Here is a 19705-nt window from a genome sequence, read left to right on the forward strand (position 1 = left end):
TTTTCGTCAAAAAGACTAAGACTAAGACTAAATCTAAAATGCCTGCCAAAAACAACACTGCACCCATGAATATATTTGTACAAGTGTATAATCACTATAACATAAAATTAAATTTGTTTTCATATTCGTTATAATTCTTCTTGGTCTTGGTTTAGAGAGTGCTGCCATCTTGCGCCACGCTAATGGAAAATCCAGCCAACCAGAGAGCGTGTTTCCAGGTTTCACATTCATAAGCGAGTGCGAGCGAGTGAGTGAGCACTGCGATCTAGAATCTGAGAGCTGGCTATCACGGTTTTACCCCCATTTTACAGACTGGACCTTTAAGTGGCAATCAACTCGTCAGAAAAAAGCCGTTTACCTGGAACTAACTAACCAAGAAAAAACACACAAAGACACAAACTCAACTACTGGAGCCTAATGGACGTGTGTGTTCACATCAGGGCAGAGGAGGGGGGAGTGTGTGTGTGTGTGTGTGTGTGTGTGTGTGTGTGTGTGTGTGTGTGTGTGTGTGTGTGTGTGTGTGTGTGTGTGTGTGTGTGTGTGTGTTGTAGCTGGGTCACTGTTATTTAAGGAAAGTGTCAGGGGATCTTCAGTCTCACACTCCTCCTCCTCCTCTTCCTCCTCCTCCTCTTCCTCACCTCTCTCCTCAATTATCCGCTCCACTCACTATTGTTTTTCCACCTATAGATCTATACGTCTGAACACATGTATATAAATAGACAGATGGCCCTTTACCTGTAAACACATGAGTCACACACCATTAACCTCTGCTTCTCTCTGATTTGTATCATTGTGAACAGCTGATTACAGATGTTTATACAGAAATTAAACTGATCAAAATGATTGATCAGGGAAATGATCTGAAGATGAACTGATCATTTAGAATTTTTTCTCTGTTTTTATATTTTTATATTTTTAATCTTTGTGGCTTCAAGTCGAAATGAGATCCTGGCAGGTGCTGCAGCAACGTGAGGAATGAACTATAACTGGACAATTGAGTGCATGTAAACGCGTTCTCCAACTCCGATTCAGACTCCCAGATAATGCAATTGGAATTGGACTTTCTCCGGCATGTATACACCGTAATCAGAGTTTAACTGGACAACGCATGTGTGCATGCTCCGAGTCCACACCCGCCGCGCTGGTGTAAGACCCCGGAACAAAAAAACTGGGACGAGGACTCTCTGTGTAAAGCACTTTGTGACACTTGTCTGTGAAAAGTGCTATACAAATAATAAACTTACTAGATGCCAAAATCGAATTTTGAGCATAGCTCGATTAAGCTGTGCATGTAAACGTACTTGGGATGTCAAGATTACTTGTTTTCACAATTAATCGTGGTATTAAATGCCACGATTAATTCAGAAATAAAAAGATTCAGAAATACCGTCACTTTCCAAAAAAGATTATGTTGGAACCGTATCGACAGATCGGCACCAAAGTTAAGGTAAATGCACAGATACCGGCCCATTTACCTAACGTAGCATTGAATAGGTAGGAATTGAAATGTTAGCGTGTCATTTGCAATAAAAAAAACACGATTAAAATAAAGTTAAACATTTGGTATTAATTAATGACTTCCCCTTGGGGATGATTAATTGGTCCTACATTAATAGATACTTAAATATTTTGACTATATTTGATTTTACATATTCAATTAAAGCAGAAGTAAGCGATCCGGTGGTTTTGGCTAACTTCCTGTCAGCAGATGGAGTTAGCAGTCCCCGCCCTCGTCCCTACGTCACCACATTCACGCACATCCCTTGGCTGCACACACAGAGAGGACCGCCCCTTTGTGCCGTTCTCTCTCCTCATTGGATAAAGGTTGTAGGATACAAGGAAAGTTTTCTCCTCGGCTTACAGCAGAGCAGAGTGACTGACAGACCCGTGTTTCAGACCAAACACTCTATAGAAGTGATTGCTGTCGGAAGATACAACTATTTAAGACTTATATTAACACAAATATTCCGCTTACTTCTGCTTTAATATCTGCATGTAAACGTACTGTATGAGGGCCGGGTGAGTCCAGCAGAGACTCAGAGACACTATGAGGACGGGTTGAGGACTCACTGAGGCAGCTGTTGTGGGTGAAGTCCCGGTGGAAGGCGTCACACTCGCGCTCCTGTCCCCCGGTGCCTCTGCAGCTGCACCACAGACTGAGGGTGATGTTGGACGGACTGCTGTCGCTGTAGTTGGGCGTCACGTCAGAGCCTGAGAGAGAGACAGAGAGGTGGGGTGTGGGGGATAAAGGGGGTTGATGTAGTTTTACTGGTGGAGCTGCGAGCGCGATGCGTTCACTGTCACATATACACTCACCGATGAGGCCGACGTAGGACATGAGGCAGCCGTGGTAGTTGTCGTGGGGACAGCTGGTGACGGTGTGAGGCGTCATCTGACAGTTCATGTGGAAATCAGCCAGTCGAGACCTGGAGACGACAACATAAACAACATTAAACAACATTATACAACAGCAACAACAACACATCACTTACTCTGCGTGCTGCGTTCACTGACACAGTTAAAGGGATAGTTCAAAATTTTGGCAAATTGGCCCATTGCCACAATCCCTATAGTCATAGCAGTAGGTTTGTTACCTTTAATAGTCGGTGCAAGCTATTTTTAGAACGGCGGAGCAGAGCTGTGAGCTGCTCAGAGCTACGCTACGGAGGCTCATGGGATTTCTTGGTTTCCCTCATCAAACTCATCAAATACACAATCAAACAACTCCAAAATGCTCTGGTGGACAAGTTGTGACCTGCACATTCACCACACTATGAGATAATAACACAAGGTTACCAGACAGAGTTGTTTTAGAGGGAAATACAGAGACTGTTTGATGAAAAACTGTCCCTGAAGGCAACGCGCATCAGCGGTTTTGCATGAATTTCCCTCTAAAACAACTCTGTGTGGTAACGTTGTGTTATTATCTCATAGCGTGGTGAATGTGCAGCTCACAACTTGTCCACCAGAGCGTTGTGGAGTTGTTGGATTGTGTATTTGATGAGTTTGATGACGGAAACCAAGAAATCCCATGAGCCTCCGTAGCGTAGCTCTGAGCAGCTCACGGCTCTGCTCCGCCGTTCTAAAAACAGCTTGCACCGACAATTAAAGGTAATGAACCTACTGCTATAACTATAGGGGGTTATGGCCATCCATCCATCCATCCATTGTCCGCCGCTTATCCGGAATCGGGTCGCGGGGGCAGCAGTCGGAGCAGGGATGCCCAGACTTCCCTCTCCCCGGACACTTCCTCCAGCTCTTCCGGGGGGACCCCAAGGCGTTCCCAGGCCAGCCGAGTGACGTAGTCACTCCAGCGTGTCCTGGGTCTTCCTCTGGGCCTCCTCCCGGTGGGACATGCCCGGAACACCTCACGAGGGAGGCGTCCAGGGGGCATCCTATACAGGTGCCCGAGCCACCTCAGCTGACTCCTCTCGATGTGGAGGAGCAGCGGCTCTACTCCGAGCTCCTCCCGGGTGACAGAGCTCCTCACCCTATCTCTAAGGGAGCGCCCCGCCACCCTGCGGAGGAAACTCATTTCGGCCGCTTGTATCCGGGACCCCGTTCTTTCGGTCATGACCCAGAGTTCATGACCATAGGTGAGGGTGGGAACGTAGATCGACCGGTAAATTGAGAGCTTTGCCTTTCGGCTCAGCTCCTTCTTCACCACAATGGGCCGATACAACGACCGCATTACTGCGGCCGCCGCACCGATCCGCCTGTCGATCTCGCGCTCCATTCTCCCCTCACTCGTGAACAAGACCCCAAGATACTTAAACTCCTCCACCTGAGGCAGGAACTCTCCCCCGGCCTGGAGGGTGCAAGCCACCTTTTTCCGGTCGAGAACCATGGCCTCGGATTTAGAGGTGCTGATTCTCATCCCAGCTGCTTCACACTCGGCTGCAAACCGCCCCAGTGCATGCTGAAGGTCCTGGCTCGAGGGAGCCAACAAGACCACATCATCTGCAAAAAGCAGAGATGAAATCAAGTGGCTCCCGAACCGTACCCCCTCCGGCCCTTGGCTGCACCTAGAAATTCTGTCCATAAAAATAATGAACAGAACCGGTGACAAAGGGCAGCCCTGCCGGAGTCCAACACAGGGTTATGGCAATTTGCCAAAATGTTGAACTATCCCTTTCATAATCAACAAGCACAACACTAGAACTCATCTTAACTAAATTACAGGAAAGACACTTCATTTAATTTGTCCGCCCTCGTTTTGCTTTTCATCCTTTATTTCTGATGAATGAATCACTGAAGATTTTAATGCACAAAGTAAAAAAAGGTTCAGATTAAAAACAGACGGATGGAAACAACACGATGAGACTGTTCCACTTCCATCTAATGACTTCATTATACATCATATATTGATTCATATCTGCTGATATTGTTGATATTTATACATTATGTTGCATGTATCATGTTTAACAATGACACATATTTACATATTTATCAAACATTAATGATCTGTAATGTATTTATTCTCCTCTTCTGCTCCGTCGCATCATCGCCGCGTTACAATCCTGACGTGCGACACAAAATCCTGCCGTGAATAAAAGGCTGATTCACTCACACACACACACACGCACACACACACACACACACACACACAGTCAGTGTCCTGCAGGATCCACTACATCATACATACTGTATGTTAATGCACCACAAACTGTCACAGGCAATGAGTGTAGAGCTGCTGAGCTTAATCTACTGCCTGTCCTAGTTTCCTCTCTCTCTCTCTCCGTCTCTTTCTCTTTCTCCTCGTTAATTCCTCAGCTTCTCGTCTGCTTCACTTCTTTCACACCATTCTTCTCCTCCTTCTTCATCTTCATCTTCTTCTTGTGTTGATGAGTGTAAGAACAGCATCAGAAGTGAGGTGAACGACAGTCCACCTATCTGTGTGTGTGTGTGTGTGTGTGTGTTGTGTACGGTGGCCCTGAGGTGCAAATCACAACAGCAAATCAGATAACACAACGACAAAAGAGAAAACACACGACAAATTACTAAACACAACAACACAACAACCATTGTGTTTTCTGTTTTGTTGTTGTGTTTTCTCTTTTTGTGTTGTGTTTTCTCCATACACTGTAAAAAGAATGGACGTAGCATCCGTGACGTCACCCATTGGTTTTGGGGAGTCGTTTTTGTGACTCAAATATGGCGGCCATGATGGATTTACCCTAATTTATGCAAGAATTTTAAACCTAATAATAGTAAAATGGTAGCCTAGAAATCTAGCTGCACCCTAGCGGCAGCAAATCTATTTGCTCCGTAGGTGGGTCTAGAAACGAGCCATAGGAACTTTTTGAGTCTCAAACACCGTTTGTGTTGACCAATCACAGCGCTCTATCTGTTTAGAGAGTCGTTGGTCGGGCTTAACGCGATGACAACATACATTTTAATTGGCTTGTAAAGGCTAACGTCATCCTGCTCTTTGCTCTGATTGGTCGTAGCGCTACCCTATTGGTGCAGAGGCAGTTTGAAAGACAGCCTTCATCCGCCCCCTGGACTGAGCCGAGGTCTACCGCTCGTTTCCAGACTAGACATGTTAATGATATAGTCTGGCTTGTCAGGCTAAAACAGTAGAGTTAAAAAAAATTCACCCCCCTCAGAGTGTGTGCGGGGGTAGAAACTATCGATTGAGACCAAAAAACGTTCTGACACCAGGCTTTTAACATGTTTATTGAGGATGTAAAGTCGGTGATTTTAACATGGAGGTCTATGGAGAATGCTGCTTTCTGACACCAGCCCCCAGAGGAAGCCGGGGGGATTGCAGTTTTTTGAACGCGGAAGTGACTTCACTTCTCAGACCGACAACTGCCCCCTTGCTTTTCTCTTTAGCTGTTGTGTTTTTTTCTTTAGCCGTTGTGTTTTCTCTTTTTGTGTTGTGTCTCCTGTTTTTGTGTTGTGTTTTCTCTTTTTGTGTTGTGTCTCCTGTTTTTGTGTTGTGTTTTCTCTTTTTGTGTTGTGTTTTCTCTTTTGCCATTGTGTTTTGCACCTCAGGGCCACCGTAGTCGTGGGAGGAAAACACAACATCTATTTGCTCAGTCACAGTTTGGGGACTTGACGTCCTTCTGGGGACAAAACTAAAGTCATGAAATCAGTGCAATGTAATGCAACGGACACAGCTCTCTGTGTGTGTGCGTCTGTGTGTGTGTGGTGTGTGTGTGTGTGTGTGTGTGTGGTGTGTGTGTGTGTGTGTGTGTCTGTATGTGTGTGTGTGTCTATGTGTGTGTGTTTGTGTGTGTGTGCGTGTTTGACACATACTCACATATGTGAAGGTGTTTGTGTTTGTTCGTCTCTCGGCTGCAGAGAATGACACAGTTTGACAGGCTGAGTGCTGCGCATTTGACTTTCACACAGAGGTCGGTGAGTGTGTGTGAGTGTGTGCACGTTTGTGTGAGTGTGTGCACGTTTGTGTGTGTGTGTGTGTTCATGGTTGTGTGTGTGTGGAGTTGGGTGTTGGCCTGCTTGAGTAATCCTGCCAACGATGTCGGCTCGAGACAAAAGACAAGACCATAATCCACAGCGACAAACACACACTCCACTCCGGTCTCTTCCTCTCTCTCTCTACATGACACACACACACACACACACACACACACTTGGTGACACCTCCACCCTTGGCTTGTCAGGGCAGATCGTGTCGTGAGCGAGTGACTCAGATGTTGAGGAGTCGGCCGCTGTGAGTCGTCGTGTTCACGGAGGGGAGGAGGGGGCGGAGCCTATGACATGTGACTGCCGCCATGTTGGATCGGCCTGTATTAATGCACATGCAAACTGTAAATACACACGGACGCCATCTCTCTGTTGGCATGACAACTGTCAGATTCACCACGTGAGCTCAGGAGGAGGAGGCGAAGCCGAGTTCAGGCGTCAAACAACTTGAACTTTGTTTGAGTGAAACTGTTGAACTTGTATTTTCAGAGTCGGACGAGTTCAAGCGTCGACGAGTATACGTTAGGGGTGTAGCCTACAGCCAGTGCACTACTTGTATTTGAATTCGGATTCAGGCTTTTAAAAAAAACTTCGGATTCGTATTCGAGAAGAAACCGGAAGTGGGCGCACTGACTTCAGCCGAGCAGGTGCTACGCCGAGCTAGCCGCGGCTAACTTCCGCTTTAGCTCTGGGCTAACTAGAACGGGAATAAAATAATTTAATGGTGCGGCTCTTAGACTTTCCAAATGTAATTGGACTGAATGGATCAAATTCTGGTAGTGAAACGAGTCGTTTCGCGGGGGTTGTGACACTCAAGAAAAATTATCCACCGTTTTATAGCCGCTTCTTTTCCCATTATTGTCTGTGAGAAAAATGCTAATGCTAATGTGTGAACTAGACACGTGTGCACCAACGTTAAGGTGCATTAGTGCCACCTACTGTGTTGGAGTGTGAACCAGAATCAGCTGGTTATGTGCTGTTGCTGATAATGAGGAGAAACTTCGGACAGCAAAACTATTCGGGATCAAAGCATTATTTGTGTACTGGTTCGGGTACACCCCTGTATGTTACAACATGTTGCCATGGTGACTGAATCAAAGGTCACTTAGCAACATCAAACACTAACAATGACCTCTTTACTGCTTCATGAGAAAACAAACTCCTATAGGTAACTCTGAACGTCTCTGAGCTCCAAACTTTTCCAGCTGAACGTCACAGAAGAGTTGAGGCTCACATCAGATACCAGAACAACACGCAGCCCAGATAACGCCTTATTTTTTTATTTAAACGATAAAGATCAAACTGAAAACAGAGGAAAAACTTATTTTTTCCTTTTTTGGGCTCTCAGGGAAAAGAAGAAATCACTTTATGACTCACCACCTGTCTCCAAACTCGTCTCTGTTCTGTCTCCACAGCTTCTGTCATGAGTGTGTGATGTTGTAGCTTAGTCACACTGAGACATGACAATGTGTATACGTAACAATAACACTAATACTAATAGGGGAAAGTGGGCAAAGATGAACCACTTTTCATATTCAGGATCACTACATCAAGACAATTATAGTTTTGTTAAAGGGATAGTTCAACATGTTGGCAAATTGGCCCATTGCCATAACCCCTATAGTCATAGCAGTAGGTTTGTTACCTTTAATTGTCGGTGCAAGCTATTTTTAGAACGGTGGAGCAGAGCCGTGAGCTGCTCAGAGCTACGCTACGGAGGCTCGTGGGATTTCTTGGTTTCCCTCATCAAACTCATCAAATACACAATCCAACAACTCCACAACGCTCTGGTGGAGTTGTTTTAGAGGGAAATTCATGCAAAACTGCTGTCGGAGACAGTTTTTCATCAAGCAGTCTCTGTATTTCCCTCTAAAACAACTCTGTCTGGTAACGTTGTGTTATTGTCTCATAGCGTGGTGAATGTGCAGCTCACAACTTGTCCACCAGAGCGTTACACTTACACTAATACTCACACTAATGCTCATACAAACACTAAAACTAACTTACTGAGTTTGTGTGTTGTCTTCAGCAGCACTAATTTGACCCCTCAGGGCCACCGTAGTTTATGTGCTGGCACTGTGACATCACTAAAGTCCCTGATGTCTAAGGGAACCTCCGGGGGCGGAGCCTAATACACAGAGTGTGTATCAAAGCGACAGATGTTAATGTAAAGACCAGCGCTGTGTCTGTTAAAGCTGCTCTTTAACGGTGACGATGCAGCCGGCAGCACGGACCATGAAGGTCAGAGGAAGATGATGGTCATGATGATGATGATGGTGATGCTGCAGAGTCTGAAACCACTGGATCACGTCCTGCCTGAACTTCCTGTCCCCCCTCAGGGCTCGTTAAAGATTCAGCTCAACTAATCATCAGCTGAGGGCGAGACAGAAGCTGCTGCAGCCGCCGCTGACCGCACACATGAAAGAATAAACATATTTAAATAAGACATGATGGAGGTTGTTGCACTGAAGCAGAAGTTTACGGCAGAGCGAGTGTGTGTGTGTGGTAGCTGCTGCTGCTGCTGCAAAGTTCATGCTTTTAAGACCTTTCACTGAATCTGCAGGTGAAATTAACACAGAATCAGATCTGGAGTCAGTTCATGTTCACAGTGTTTAGAGAGTGAAATAAATAACTAATGCACCATAACACACACACACACACACACAGACTGTAAACAAAGATGGACATCTCCTCTCTGACACCTCAGATGAATTCACCTGTTGCATGATGCTCTAGTCCTCCAACACTGAGGGCGAATTAAGTCAGATAGATAGATAGATAGATAGATAGATAGATAGATAGATAGATAGATAGATAGATAGATAGATAGATAGATAGATAGATAGATAGATAGATAGATAGATAGATAGATAGATAGATAGATAGATATATAGATAGATAGATAGATAGATTATTTTCCCACAGTCGCTCAATCATTGGATAAAAGTTATCGGTGGGATCTTGTATTACAAAGCAGCCAACACAGTGGAGGTCATGCATGTGTTTTTCTTTGTATTTCCAGCTGACAGGTGCATTCACGTCACTTGCACAACCTGCTGATTGTAGGCTACACCGTCAAGGACAAAGATGTGCAACGTGACGTGTTTCAATGTTTGTTTTCCTCTGACCAAGTATGGAGGAGGAAGTGTGTCTCTTCTGTGCTCCATCGATTGAGTCGGCAACCAAGGGAACAAGAGCCGTTCCCCCAACCTGCTATAGCTACTGTGAAAGCGCAGCATTTTAAACCTTTGTCCAACTTGTTCGCTGTCATGTCTTAGTTTGAATCACTTGTAGAGCTAAATATTAAACAATTCAGTGCGATCGGAGTCGATTGTTGTCTGTACATTTTAAAATACTGGCTCAATGATCCGCACTCTCACAGTACAGTATAGCTGGCTGGGGGAAAGGCTTGTTTGACGTTTTTGCGGGCGTTCCCTTGGTTGCCGACTCAATCTATGTGGGCCCATGGCTCATTTTGGCCTGTCTGGCCTGTCGCTAACAAGTGATGATTTCTGCATTTTCTGACAACAACTGTCTGTTGAATCAAAAAAAAACAAAAAAGGCGCTTAGATTTTGCATTTCGTTCGGAAAAGAGTCGGACTGCATTCACACCACTAACAAACCTTATCAGGGTTTGTTAAGGACTCTGGTGCGGATCAAACAAGTGAACAAAGTCCCAGCTGAAGAGGTGGTCTTCACTTGGTCCGTACCAGAGTCCGGTAGTTTGTATTAAAGGAGAATTCCAGACATTTTTTACCCCTAAATCGTTGTCCTGATGGTCACCCAGTGTCGGTCGGAGCAAAAAACGCAACTAAAATTGGTTATAGCTTCGTTAGCTTCATTTACTTGTTTCGCTGTAGATTGAGTTGACGTCGTTGCTCGGCAACAGACAGGAACCGTGAACCGAGAACAACATGTCAAATAACAGCATCTAAAACCAGAGGGTACGTCAGTATCTATCCACATGTTTACACACACACACACACACACACACACACACACACACACACACACACACACACACACACACACACACACACACACACACACAGGAACAGGGATTAAAGGAACGCCCACACTGAGCCGTTTGCTCTCATGACATTTCCATGTGTGTAACAGTGTAACATGGTCCTGAGGCTCAGTGCAGCATGTAATGCTGTCAATTACACTGCTGCAGTCAGTGTGTGTGTGTGTGTGTGTGTGTGTGTGTGTGTGTGTGAGTGTGTGAGTGAGCCAGAGGAGGTGAAGAATATTAAAATCAAATTACAGCCAGGCTGAGTGAGTCCAAATGGCCTTATTACTGACTGTCAGGCAGCACTGCACACACACAATGACACACACACACACACACACACACACACTGACTCCATACCCACAATGACACACACACGCACGCACACACAATCTTCTGGAATGGACACACATGCAATTATCTCCAGTGTATAGACGAACAAGTGCAGATGTAAATATTATTCTATATTCAGCTAAAGCTTCATTCACGCAACAGCTGTGGAGGTGTGTGTGTGTGTGTATGGGTCTGTGGGTGTGTGTGTGTGTGTATGTGTGTGTGTGTGTGTGTGTGTGTGTGTGTGTGTGTGTGTATATATAAGATAGAGGGAGAGAGACTGGTGTGTTTGACCCTGACGTGTCAGTCATGGTGTAACAGACTCACATGTCCCTCGAGTGTTATTCAATTATCATATCTGTAATAACAGGGATAAACAAGACACACACACACACACACACACACACACACACACACACACACACACATACACATACACACTTTGTCACTTAAACTATAGCTGTTGAATCGATTTGAAGCTGTAACTGAATCTATAACTGGTTTAAACCTGAATTACAAACTGATGCTTCAGTGATTTTTAGGAGAAGTGATAATAAAGTTATAATTTAAAAGAAAGAAATCTCTTCAGAAATCAACTTTAACCTGTTTGACACGTGAACAAACGACCGTCAGTGAACACAACAAAACAACGACAACAATAACATGACCACAGCGTCTGCTCCGGCCTCTTGGTCTAAATATAGGAGCGGTTCCAGGACCGGAGCTGCAGAACTGGACCTGTTCTGATCCGGGATAAATTTATCTCAGCTTTTATTTCTGGACTCAAGAGCAGAGAGAGAGAGAGAGAGAAACCTCAGAGAGAATCAATCACTCTCTGTTTCTGTTTCTCCCCAAAGAGACCGGAGGGAGAGAGGGAGGGGGGGACAAAAAAAACAGAACACGTGGACGCTTCGTCTCCTCTTACTTCACATCTCACTGGGACAAACAGCTGATGTATTATGGGATGTCACGTCTCAGTGACACGGCGGGTCACCTTGTCAAACATGAACCTGCTTCGACCTGCAGCGTGAGGCGTTCACTGACCTCTGCTGCTCAACTGATGCTGACTGTCGACCTCTGTGTTACTGTATTATCATCGTTAAAGGGATAGTTCAACATTTTTGGCATGATGGGATTTCTTGGTTTCCCTCATCAAACTCATCACAAATACACAATCCAACAACTCCACAACGCTCTGGTGGACAAGTTGTGACCTGCACATTCACCACGCTATGAGATAATAACACAACGTTACCACACAGAGTTGTTTTAGAGGGAAATTCATGCAAAACCGCTGATGCACGTTGCATTCAGGGACAGTTTTTTATCAAGCAGTCTCTGTATTTCCCTCTAAAACAACTCTGTGTGGTAACGTTGTGTTATTATCTCATAGCGTGGTGAATGTGCAGGTCACAACTTGTCCACCAGAGCGTTGTGGAGTTGTTGGATTGTGTATTTGATGAGTTTGATGAGGGAAACCAAGAAATCCTATGAGCCTCCGCAGCGTAGCTCTGAGCAGCTCACGGCTCTGCTCCGCCGTTCTAAAAATAGCTTGCACCGACAATTAAAGGTAACGAACCTACTGCTATGACTATAGGGATTATGGCAATGGGGCCAATTTGCCAAAATGTTGAACCGTCCCTTTAAGTTTCACTGAGATCTCAGTCATTACAACGCTGTGACTTGAGTTTGAAGTTTTTCCGATGAGCTCAGACTGTCATCGCTGCTGCTTCACTGATGAGAAAAGCCAATTTGCCAAAATGTTGAACTATCACTTTAACAAAACTATAATTGGGATGTGAAGGCTCACACACCTGTTGGATCGTTTGTCGTCACAGTAAACGAAAAAGGCGGAGGATGAAACCCGGCTGAGCTCTGTGGCTCCGCCCCCTTCTGTCCCGATCACGTCGAGTCGACGCCGCTCTGATTTATCGCATCATTGTGCTGCAAATTGTGTGAAAAACGGCGTTTGTGCGACACAGTGACGTCTCCACTGAAGCCGTTTGTTCACACCTTCACTTTCATAATCAGACTGATTAGCTCCTTTGTTCTTTTTAATTAACGCTCCCCGAGTGTGGCTGCTCATTTGCATATTTACATATTAGTGTAGCTTAGTAGCTCGCCGTCAGGAGACACCGCCCTCGGTCACACCTCTGGTCCCGCTTCTCAGGGCCCTCTCAGGCCGCTGGCATAAACACTCTATGTGGTTGTTTAGGGCCACAGCCGTTAGGTGGGGGGCCACATGATCAGAAAGGTACCGGGGTTCATCAAGTCATTTAAACATCCTGAGGTCTGCACGTGCAGCTATGAGCTTTATATGTAATGTGAAGTCAATATTCAGCTTCTTTTATCTCATATTTGAGACATTTGGTGAAAATAGAACGGCAGAATGACAACATTTGTGCTCAAAAAGCAATCTTACAAAATTTAATTTTAGACTTGTTTTCTACACTTATATATTACTGTATTCGTATCCTATTTCAAGCACCAAAACAGTTCATTCTCATGACTGAAGGAGTGTTTTCACAAGGGATTTGACCTCAAATTTCCAGCATTTAGCCTAAATCGTTTCTTTATACAGTGTTCTAGGACAAACTGGCCTCAGTGTGCTTACAGCGGAGGTTCTAATATTTAGACATAAAACACTTGAGTATTGTTACATCTGCAAGTATCTTAAAAAGATACATTTAAAGCAGAAGTAAGTGATATTTTTGTGTTAATATAAGTCTTAAATAGTTATATCTTCCGACAGCAATCACTTACATAGAGTGTTTGGACCGAAACACGGGTCTGTCAGTCACTCTGCTCTGCTCTGAGCCGAGGAGAAAACATTTATCGTATCCTACAAGTTTTATCCAATGAGGAGAGAGAACGGCATAAAGGGCTGTGTGTGCAGCCAAGGGATGCGCCTGAATGTGGTGACGTAGGGACGAGGACCAATAGATCCATGACGAGGGCGGGGGCTGCTAACTCCATCGGCTGACAAGACGTTATGGTGCGTTCAAGGCAACCTGTAACTCGTGTTTTTCCAACCTGTGAAGTCGTACCAGTTCGATCTGGTACGAGTTCACGGGTCAGAAGTTACGAGTGGCCGTTATAGTGACTTTCACAGGTAAAACAGGTCGGAAAAACACGAGTGGGTTGCCTGGAACGCTACAAAGTCGTAAGTTGTGACTTGAAGCTGTAATTTACGGTTTCAAAAGCCTGCCTGGAACGCAGCATTAGCCAAAACAACCGGATCGCTTACTTCTGCTTTAAGAAAATATGTTAAATTCGAGAAAATGGCCTCAAACCTCAGAGGGCATAAACACGTCTGTATTCAGTTTTAACCAGTGATTTGGTGTTTGCGCTTAGAGTGCAGGGCCACAAACAAAAATCTTGTTTAGGGGGCCACCAAAATCCTAGGGCCGGCCCTGCCCCTTCTGGTTCCACTCATCTGCTCTTCATCCCCAAAAAACGAAGGGAGCCGGCGCCGAGCAAATGAGATGAATCATGGGATGCTTCTGTGTAAACCGGCTCCACAAACAGTCACAACGAGAGCGAGCGAGAGGGGGCCCGGCTGCTGCGTCGGCGGCGGCGTCCTCTGTGACCTACAGAAAAAGAGGCAGCTATTTCCATCACGCCACCACCTCACCTCACTGACCGTGTAATGGAGCGATGCAGTCGCTAGATTGGCTTCCTCGCCTTAAAACACCACTCAGCTGCCGCCGCCGGCTTTGGGAAAAGCAGTTTAGCTGCGCACGCCTCGGTGCACGGGCGGGCGTGTGTGTGTGTGTTTGCATACATACCACCGGCATTAGTGCGGGAGCCGTGCAGTGTGATGGGGGGGGGGGTGGGGTCATCATCAGGAAGCTGATACACATAAATCCCTCACATCCAGCAGATGTATCCTGATGGAGACCTCCAACAAGTCCATTAGGAGTTAAGTTGTGTGTTCACAGTGAGCTGCCTGACTCTGCTGAAGGTCTGAGAGGGTCACTACACACACACACACACACACACACAGCACACAAATATACTTTTTCCCGCAGTGGGTGGGGGGTGGGGGTCTGGATCAGAGCACAGCACATCAAACTCAAAGTATCTCCAAGGACACGTCTCTAAAAACTGAACATGTGTCCAAACTCACAGAGAGAAAATAAAACTTCCTGAACACAGAGAGCGTGTGTGGATCATCACTGTCTCCACAAACATGTTAAAGGGATAGTTAAACAATTTGGCAAATCAGCCCATTGCCATAATCCCTATAGTCGTAGCAGTAGGTTCGTTACCTTTAATTGTCTGTGCAAGCTGTTTTTAGAACGGCGGAGCAGAGCCGTGAGCTGCTCAGAGCTACGCTACGGAGGCTCACTGGGATTTCTTGGTTTCCCTCATCAAACTCATCAAATACACAATCCAACAACTCCACAACGCTCTGGTGGACAAGTTGTGACCTGCACATTCACCACGCTATGAGACAATAACACAACGTTACCACACAGAGTTGTTTTAGAGGGAAATGCAGAGACTGCTTGATGAAAAACTGCCCCCGACGGCAACATGCATCAGCGGTTTTGCATGAATTTCCCTCTAAAACAACTCTGTCTGGTAACGTTGTGTTATTATCTCATAGCGTGGTGAATGTGCAGGTCACAACTTGTCCACCAGAGCGTTGTGGAGTTGTTGGATTGTGTATTTGATGAGTTTGATGAGGGAAACCAAGAAATCCCATTAGCCTCCGTAGCGTAGCTCTGAGCAGCTCACCGCTCTGCTCCGCCGTTCTAAAAATAGCTTGCACCACGCTATGAGATAATAACAGATAGAAACTACAGCTGCTCAATTTCCTCCTCTTCCTTTGATATGTTTATAGTTATCAGCTGAGTCACCTCCCTGTGATCGTTTACTAAGTACACATAAATCCGGGATAAAAAGTGTCACCACGACCTTGAACTTTGATCTTTTACCACCAATATCCAATCAATTCATCTGTGAGTCCTGGTGAACAGATGTGCCAATTTTGAAGAAGTTTCGTCAAAGCAATACTGAGAAAACGTGCCAACAAAGATGGGTTGGATGAATTTATTTATTTTTGCTTAGTTGTGACATCACAAAGTGACAGGAAGTCCTGACGGCTGGTTTTAAGGCTCAGTTTCTGAATACAGGCTGTGTGCATTTCTCTGTGGACTGAGGCTTTGATACTTTCACAGTATTAATATAGAACCTAGAGCTGCTTTATAATCACACTACACATGGACATCTACCTTTATACTGTATGGAGCTTTAACACAAACATCTACCTTTATACTGTATGGAGCTTTAACACAAACATCTACCTTTATACTGTATGGAGCTTTAACACAAACATCTACCTTTATACTGTATGGAGCTTTAATACAAACATCTACCTTTATACTGTATGGAGCTTTAACACAAACATCTACCTTTATACTGAAGGAGCTTTAATACAAACATCTACCTTTATACTGTATGGAGCTTTAATACAAACATCTACCTTTATACTGTATGGAGCTTTAATACAAACATCTACCTTTATACTATATGGAGCTTTAACACAAACATCTACCTTTATACTGTATGGAGCTTTAATACAAACATCTACCTTTATACTGTATGGAGCTTTAACACAAACATCCACCTTAATACTGAAGGAGCTTTAATACAAAACCCTCCTTGTCTGTGTTGTTCCCTATTCTGTTTGCTGATGTTCAGGCTCCACGATTAGAAACTCAATCATCTTTTCATGTTAATATTTTTGGGGAAACAAATTCAGAACGTGTTGCTCCTCCGGGCAACAAACTTAAATAACAGCAGCAGCTGCAGTGAATCTTTGTCCTTCAAGAGGCTCCTGCAGCTCAGACTGAGATGTTTTACAGGGTTTTTATTACCACAGCATCTCGGGGATTTTAATGCCGGTCCAGATCAGTCATAGCAGCAATAATATCTTTTTTAAACCGACTGCACGCTGCAGCGCTGCAAACTTCCTTTCATCTTTTCCATCCTGTTAGAGTCCCAGTGAAATTAACCTCAGGTTATACACGTCCCGTGTGAATTCAAATCGTCAGTAATTATTAGAACATTTCCAGCCGCAGAGGAGCCGCAGCCCGTGTGCACCGACACAGCAACGGCAAATATTTGTTTTTCGCTCTGAATTCATAAAATACATGAAAGTCTAGTTATTTAACTGAACAGTCAGAGGAGACAAACACTGGAGGTCAATACAGTCATGTAAGATCTGCTCTGTTCTGTCCACAGTAACAGGCAGAAAACTTAACGACAGAGGTTTTATGAAGACAGATTGTGTAGAAGAACGTGAAGAAAAGCAGCAGACAGCAGCAGGTTATCTCAAATCATTTGGAAGAGAAAACAATGAAGTTTTGCCTCAAACTGTCACAGTTTATAGACACGACTCGGCTGTGAAACACCAGAGTTTTACTTCGACCTCCAGATGAAGTGAAGTTTAAATTGCGTGGATGAACTGCTGGTTCGTTTCCAACCTGTTTCATCCTCTCTTTAATGACTGTCTTTTCCTTTCATTGGCAAAAAAGAAAGAAGTGTAAAGTCCTTGTAGCACAATTCACAAAGAGTCGAGTCAAGATTCACCTTTATCTTCAAGAAACCACATTTCTTATACAAGCTGTTATCACTGAAGGAGACTGAGAATTAACCACACATCAGACTGAGCAGGAGAGAGAAAGTCAATGCTAATGGCTAAGCTAAAGAAGATAGTAGATTAAATAAAACAGGAAATGAGACAATGAACTTACTGCAGCGCAGCAATAAAAGCCCTAAGAAACAAAAGGCCCCTGTGGCTAGAGGGTTTTTATTTTGAAAAATATAAATAAAAAATATTTTATTTAAAATAATAATGAGTCCGTCCAAAGAAAGAGAGGAGAAGCTGCTGTTAACACCTGATCGCTGTAACTTCATCACTCAGTCACATGGTGTCCAGCTGACCAATGGTGTGACTCGATCAGACAACTCTATCACTCACTCAGTCACATTCACATTTAAAGCAGAAGTAAGCGATCCGGTCGTTTTGGCTAATGCTGCGTTCGAGGCAGGCTTTTGAAACCGTAAATTACAGCTTCAAGTCACAACTTACGACTTTGTAGCGTTCCAGGCAACCCACTCGTGTTTTTCCGACCTGTTTTACCTGTGAAAGTCACTATAACGGCCACTCGTAACTTCTGACCCGTGAACTCGTACCAGATCGAACTGGTACAACTTCACAGGTCGGAAAAACACGAGTTACGAGTTGCCTTGAACGCACCATAACGTCTTGTCAGCCGATGGAGTTAGCAGCCCCCGCCCTCGTCATGGATCTATTGGTCCTCGTCCCTACGTCACCACATTCAGGCGCATCCCTTGGCTGCACACACAGCCCTTCATGCCGTTCTCTCCCCTCATTGGATAAAACTTGTAGGATACAAGAAAAGTTTTCTCCTCGGCTCAGAGCAGAGCAGAGTGACTGACAGACCCGTGTTTCAGACCAAACACTCTTTGTAAGTGATTGCCGTCGGAAGATAGAACTATTTAAGACTTATATTAACACAAAAATTCTGCTTACTTCTGCTTTAATGGTCAAATAAAGTTTTTAAACAGCAGCCTTATTAGAAGTCAATCTGTGAGTTCTACTTTAGCTATGTTATAAGATGTTAAACAGCACAATTTAAAATACGTTCATGCATATATTTTCATCAGTTTGTTCTTTAAACCACTACACTAAGCTGACAGCAGCAGGCAACCATCAGAAAAAAACACACACACCACAGTGAAATCTGAAATAATGAGAAACAACAACAACAAACTCCTGGTTTTCCTCCATCTGATTCTGAAGCAGCTGCAGCTAGTTAGCTCATTAAGCTAGTTAGCTCATTAAGCTAGTTAGCTCATTAAGCTAGTTAGCTCATTATGCTAATGTGAGCTCAGAGAGGAATCATGAATAAACCTGTGCAGTGAAGCACAAGTTTCCAGATCTGCTTTAATCAAACGATAATTTCTCCTTCACGTCGTCTCCTCTCAGTTTCTATCATCATCATCATCTTCATCATCACCACTGCCAGTGTCAGTCTGCAGCTCGTTGTTCTCTCTCTGACCTTTAACACTGACACATGATGAAACGTGACTTTCTGTCAGAGACCACAGAGACTGACGATCGATAACCACGGCAACGGTTCAGCTTCCAACTGACCTGTTGCATCAGCCCTAACAGCAGCTGTTACAGTAGCTACGTATGTCAACGTGTATGACCCACGACGGTCGTTTTTAATAGGCTACTTTTAATTTTGCTTTTTTTTGTTGGCCATTTTAATCATTCTAATGTTTTTTAATGTCTTATTTTAATGTATTTTTCTGTTTTTGATTGCATTTCTATGCCTCTGTAAAGCACTTTGAATTGCCTGGTGTATGAATTGTGCTGTACAAATAAATTTGCATTTTTTTTCCCACATTAAAATCTTCTCTAAGCCAAAGTTTGGCATCTGTTCAACAAAACATCATCATCATTCTTTTAATTTTGACAAACTGTACAAACAAAGTGGATATAAACCTATATATATAAGCATCAAACCAACAGTGACAGTCTGAAGTCAGTCTGGACTGAAGGCGACTGTGACGATCATCATCACTTTGTTTGGAGGTGAAAACTGCTGCAGATTCATCGATGTGCAAGATCAATGTTTGTTTTTTTGGTATTTACAGAAAATAAAAAAAAATCTGAGAAACAATTCAAACTTTTCTGCAGCTGCCTGAAAGTTCGGCGCAAACAAACAGTTCATTTATTGAGTGTGTTTCTAATCCCCGATTCTCTCGTCGTGGCTCCTGAGTGTGAACGTGCACAAACCAAGCTGCACGGTTCTTATTGAAAATTAACTGTGGGTGTGATTGCACTCTTATTTGAAATGCAAATACAATTTCCTTTTCTTT

At 44.2% G+C, this 19705-nt stretch overlaps 1 protein-coding gene across 1 annotated transcript in view; it reads right to left on the bottom strand.

Moving 5' to 3' along the window:
* Positions 1–19705, bottom strand: part of gfra2b (GDNF family receptor alpha 2b) — a gene marked incomplete at both ends in the record, with an annotated part of 142685 nt that overhangs the window by 39297 nt on the left and 83683 nt on the right. Inside the window, 2 exons of the mRNA XM_083983968.1 lie at positions 2071–2211; positions 2317–2426. Coding sequence (XP_083840094.1) covers positions 2071–2211; positions 2317–2426 — 251 coding nt within the window. The remainder of the gene's footprint in view (positions 1–2070; positions 2212–2316; positions 2427–19705) is intronic.

The sequence above is a fragment of the Trachurus trachurus genome (assembly GCF_905171665.1).
Source record: "Trachurus trachurus genome assembly, chromosome: 12".
Classification (NCBI taxonomy): Eukaryota; Metazoa; Chordata; class Actinopteri; order Carangiformes; family Carangidae; genus Trachurus; species Trachurus trachurus.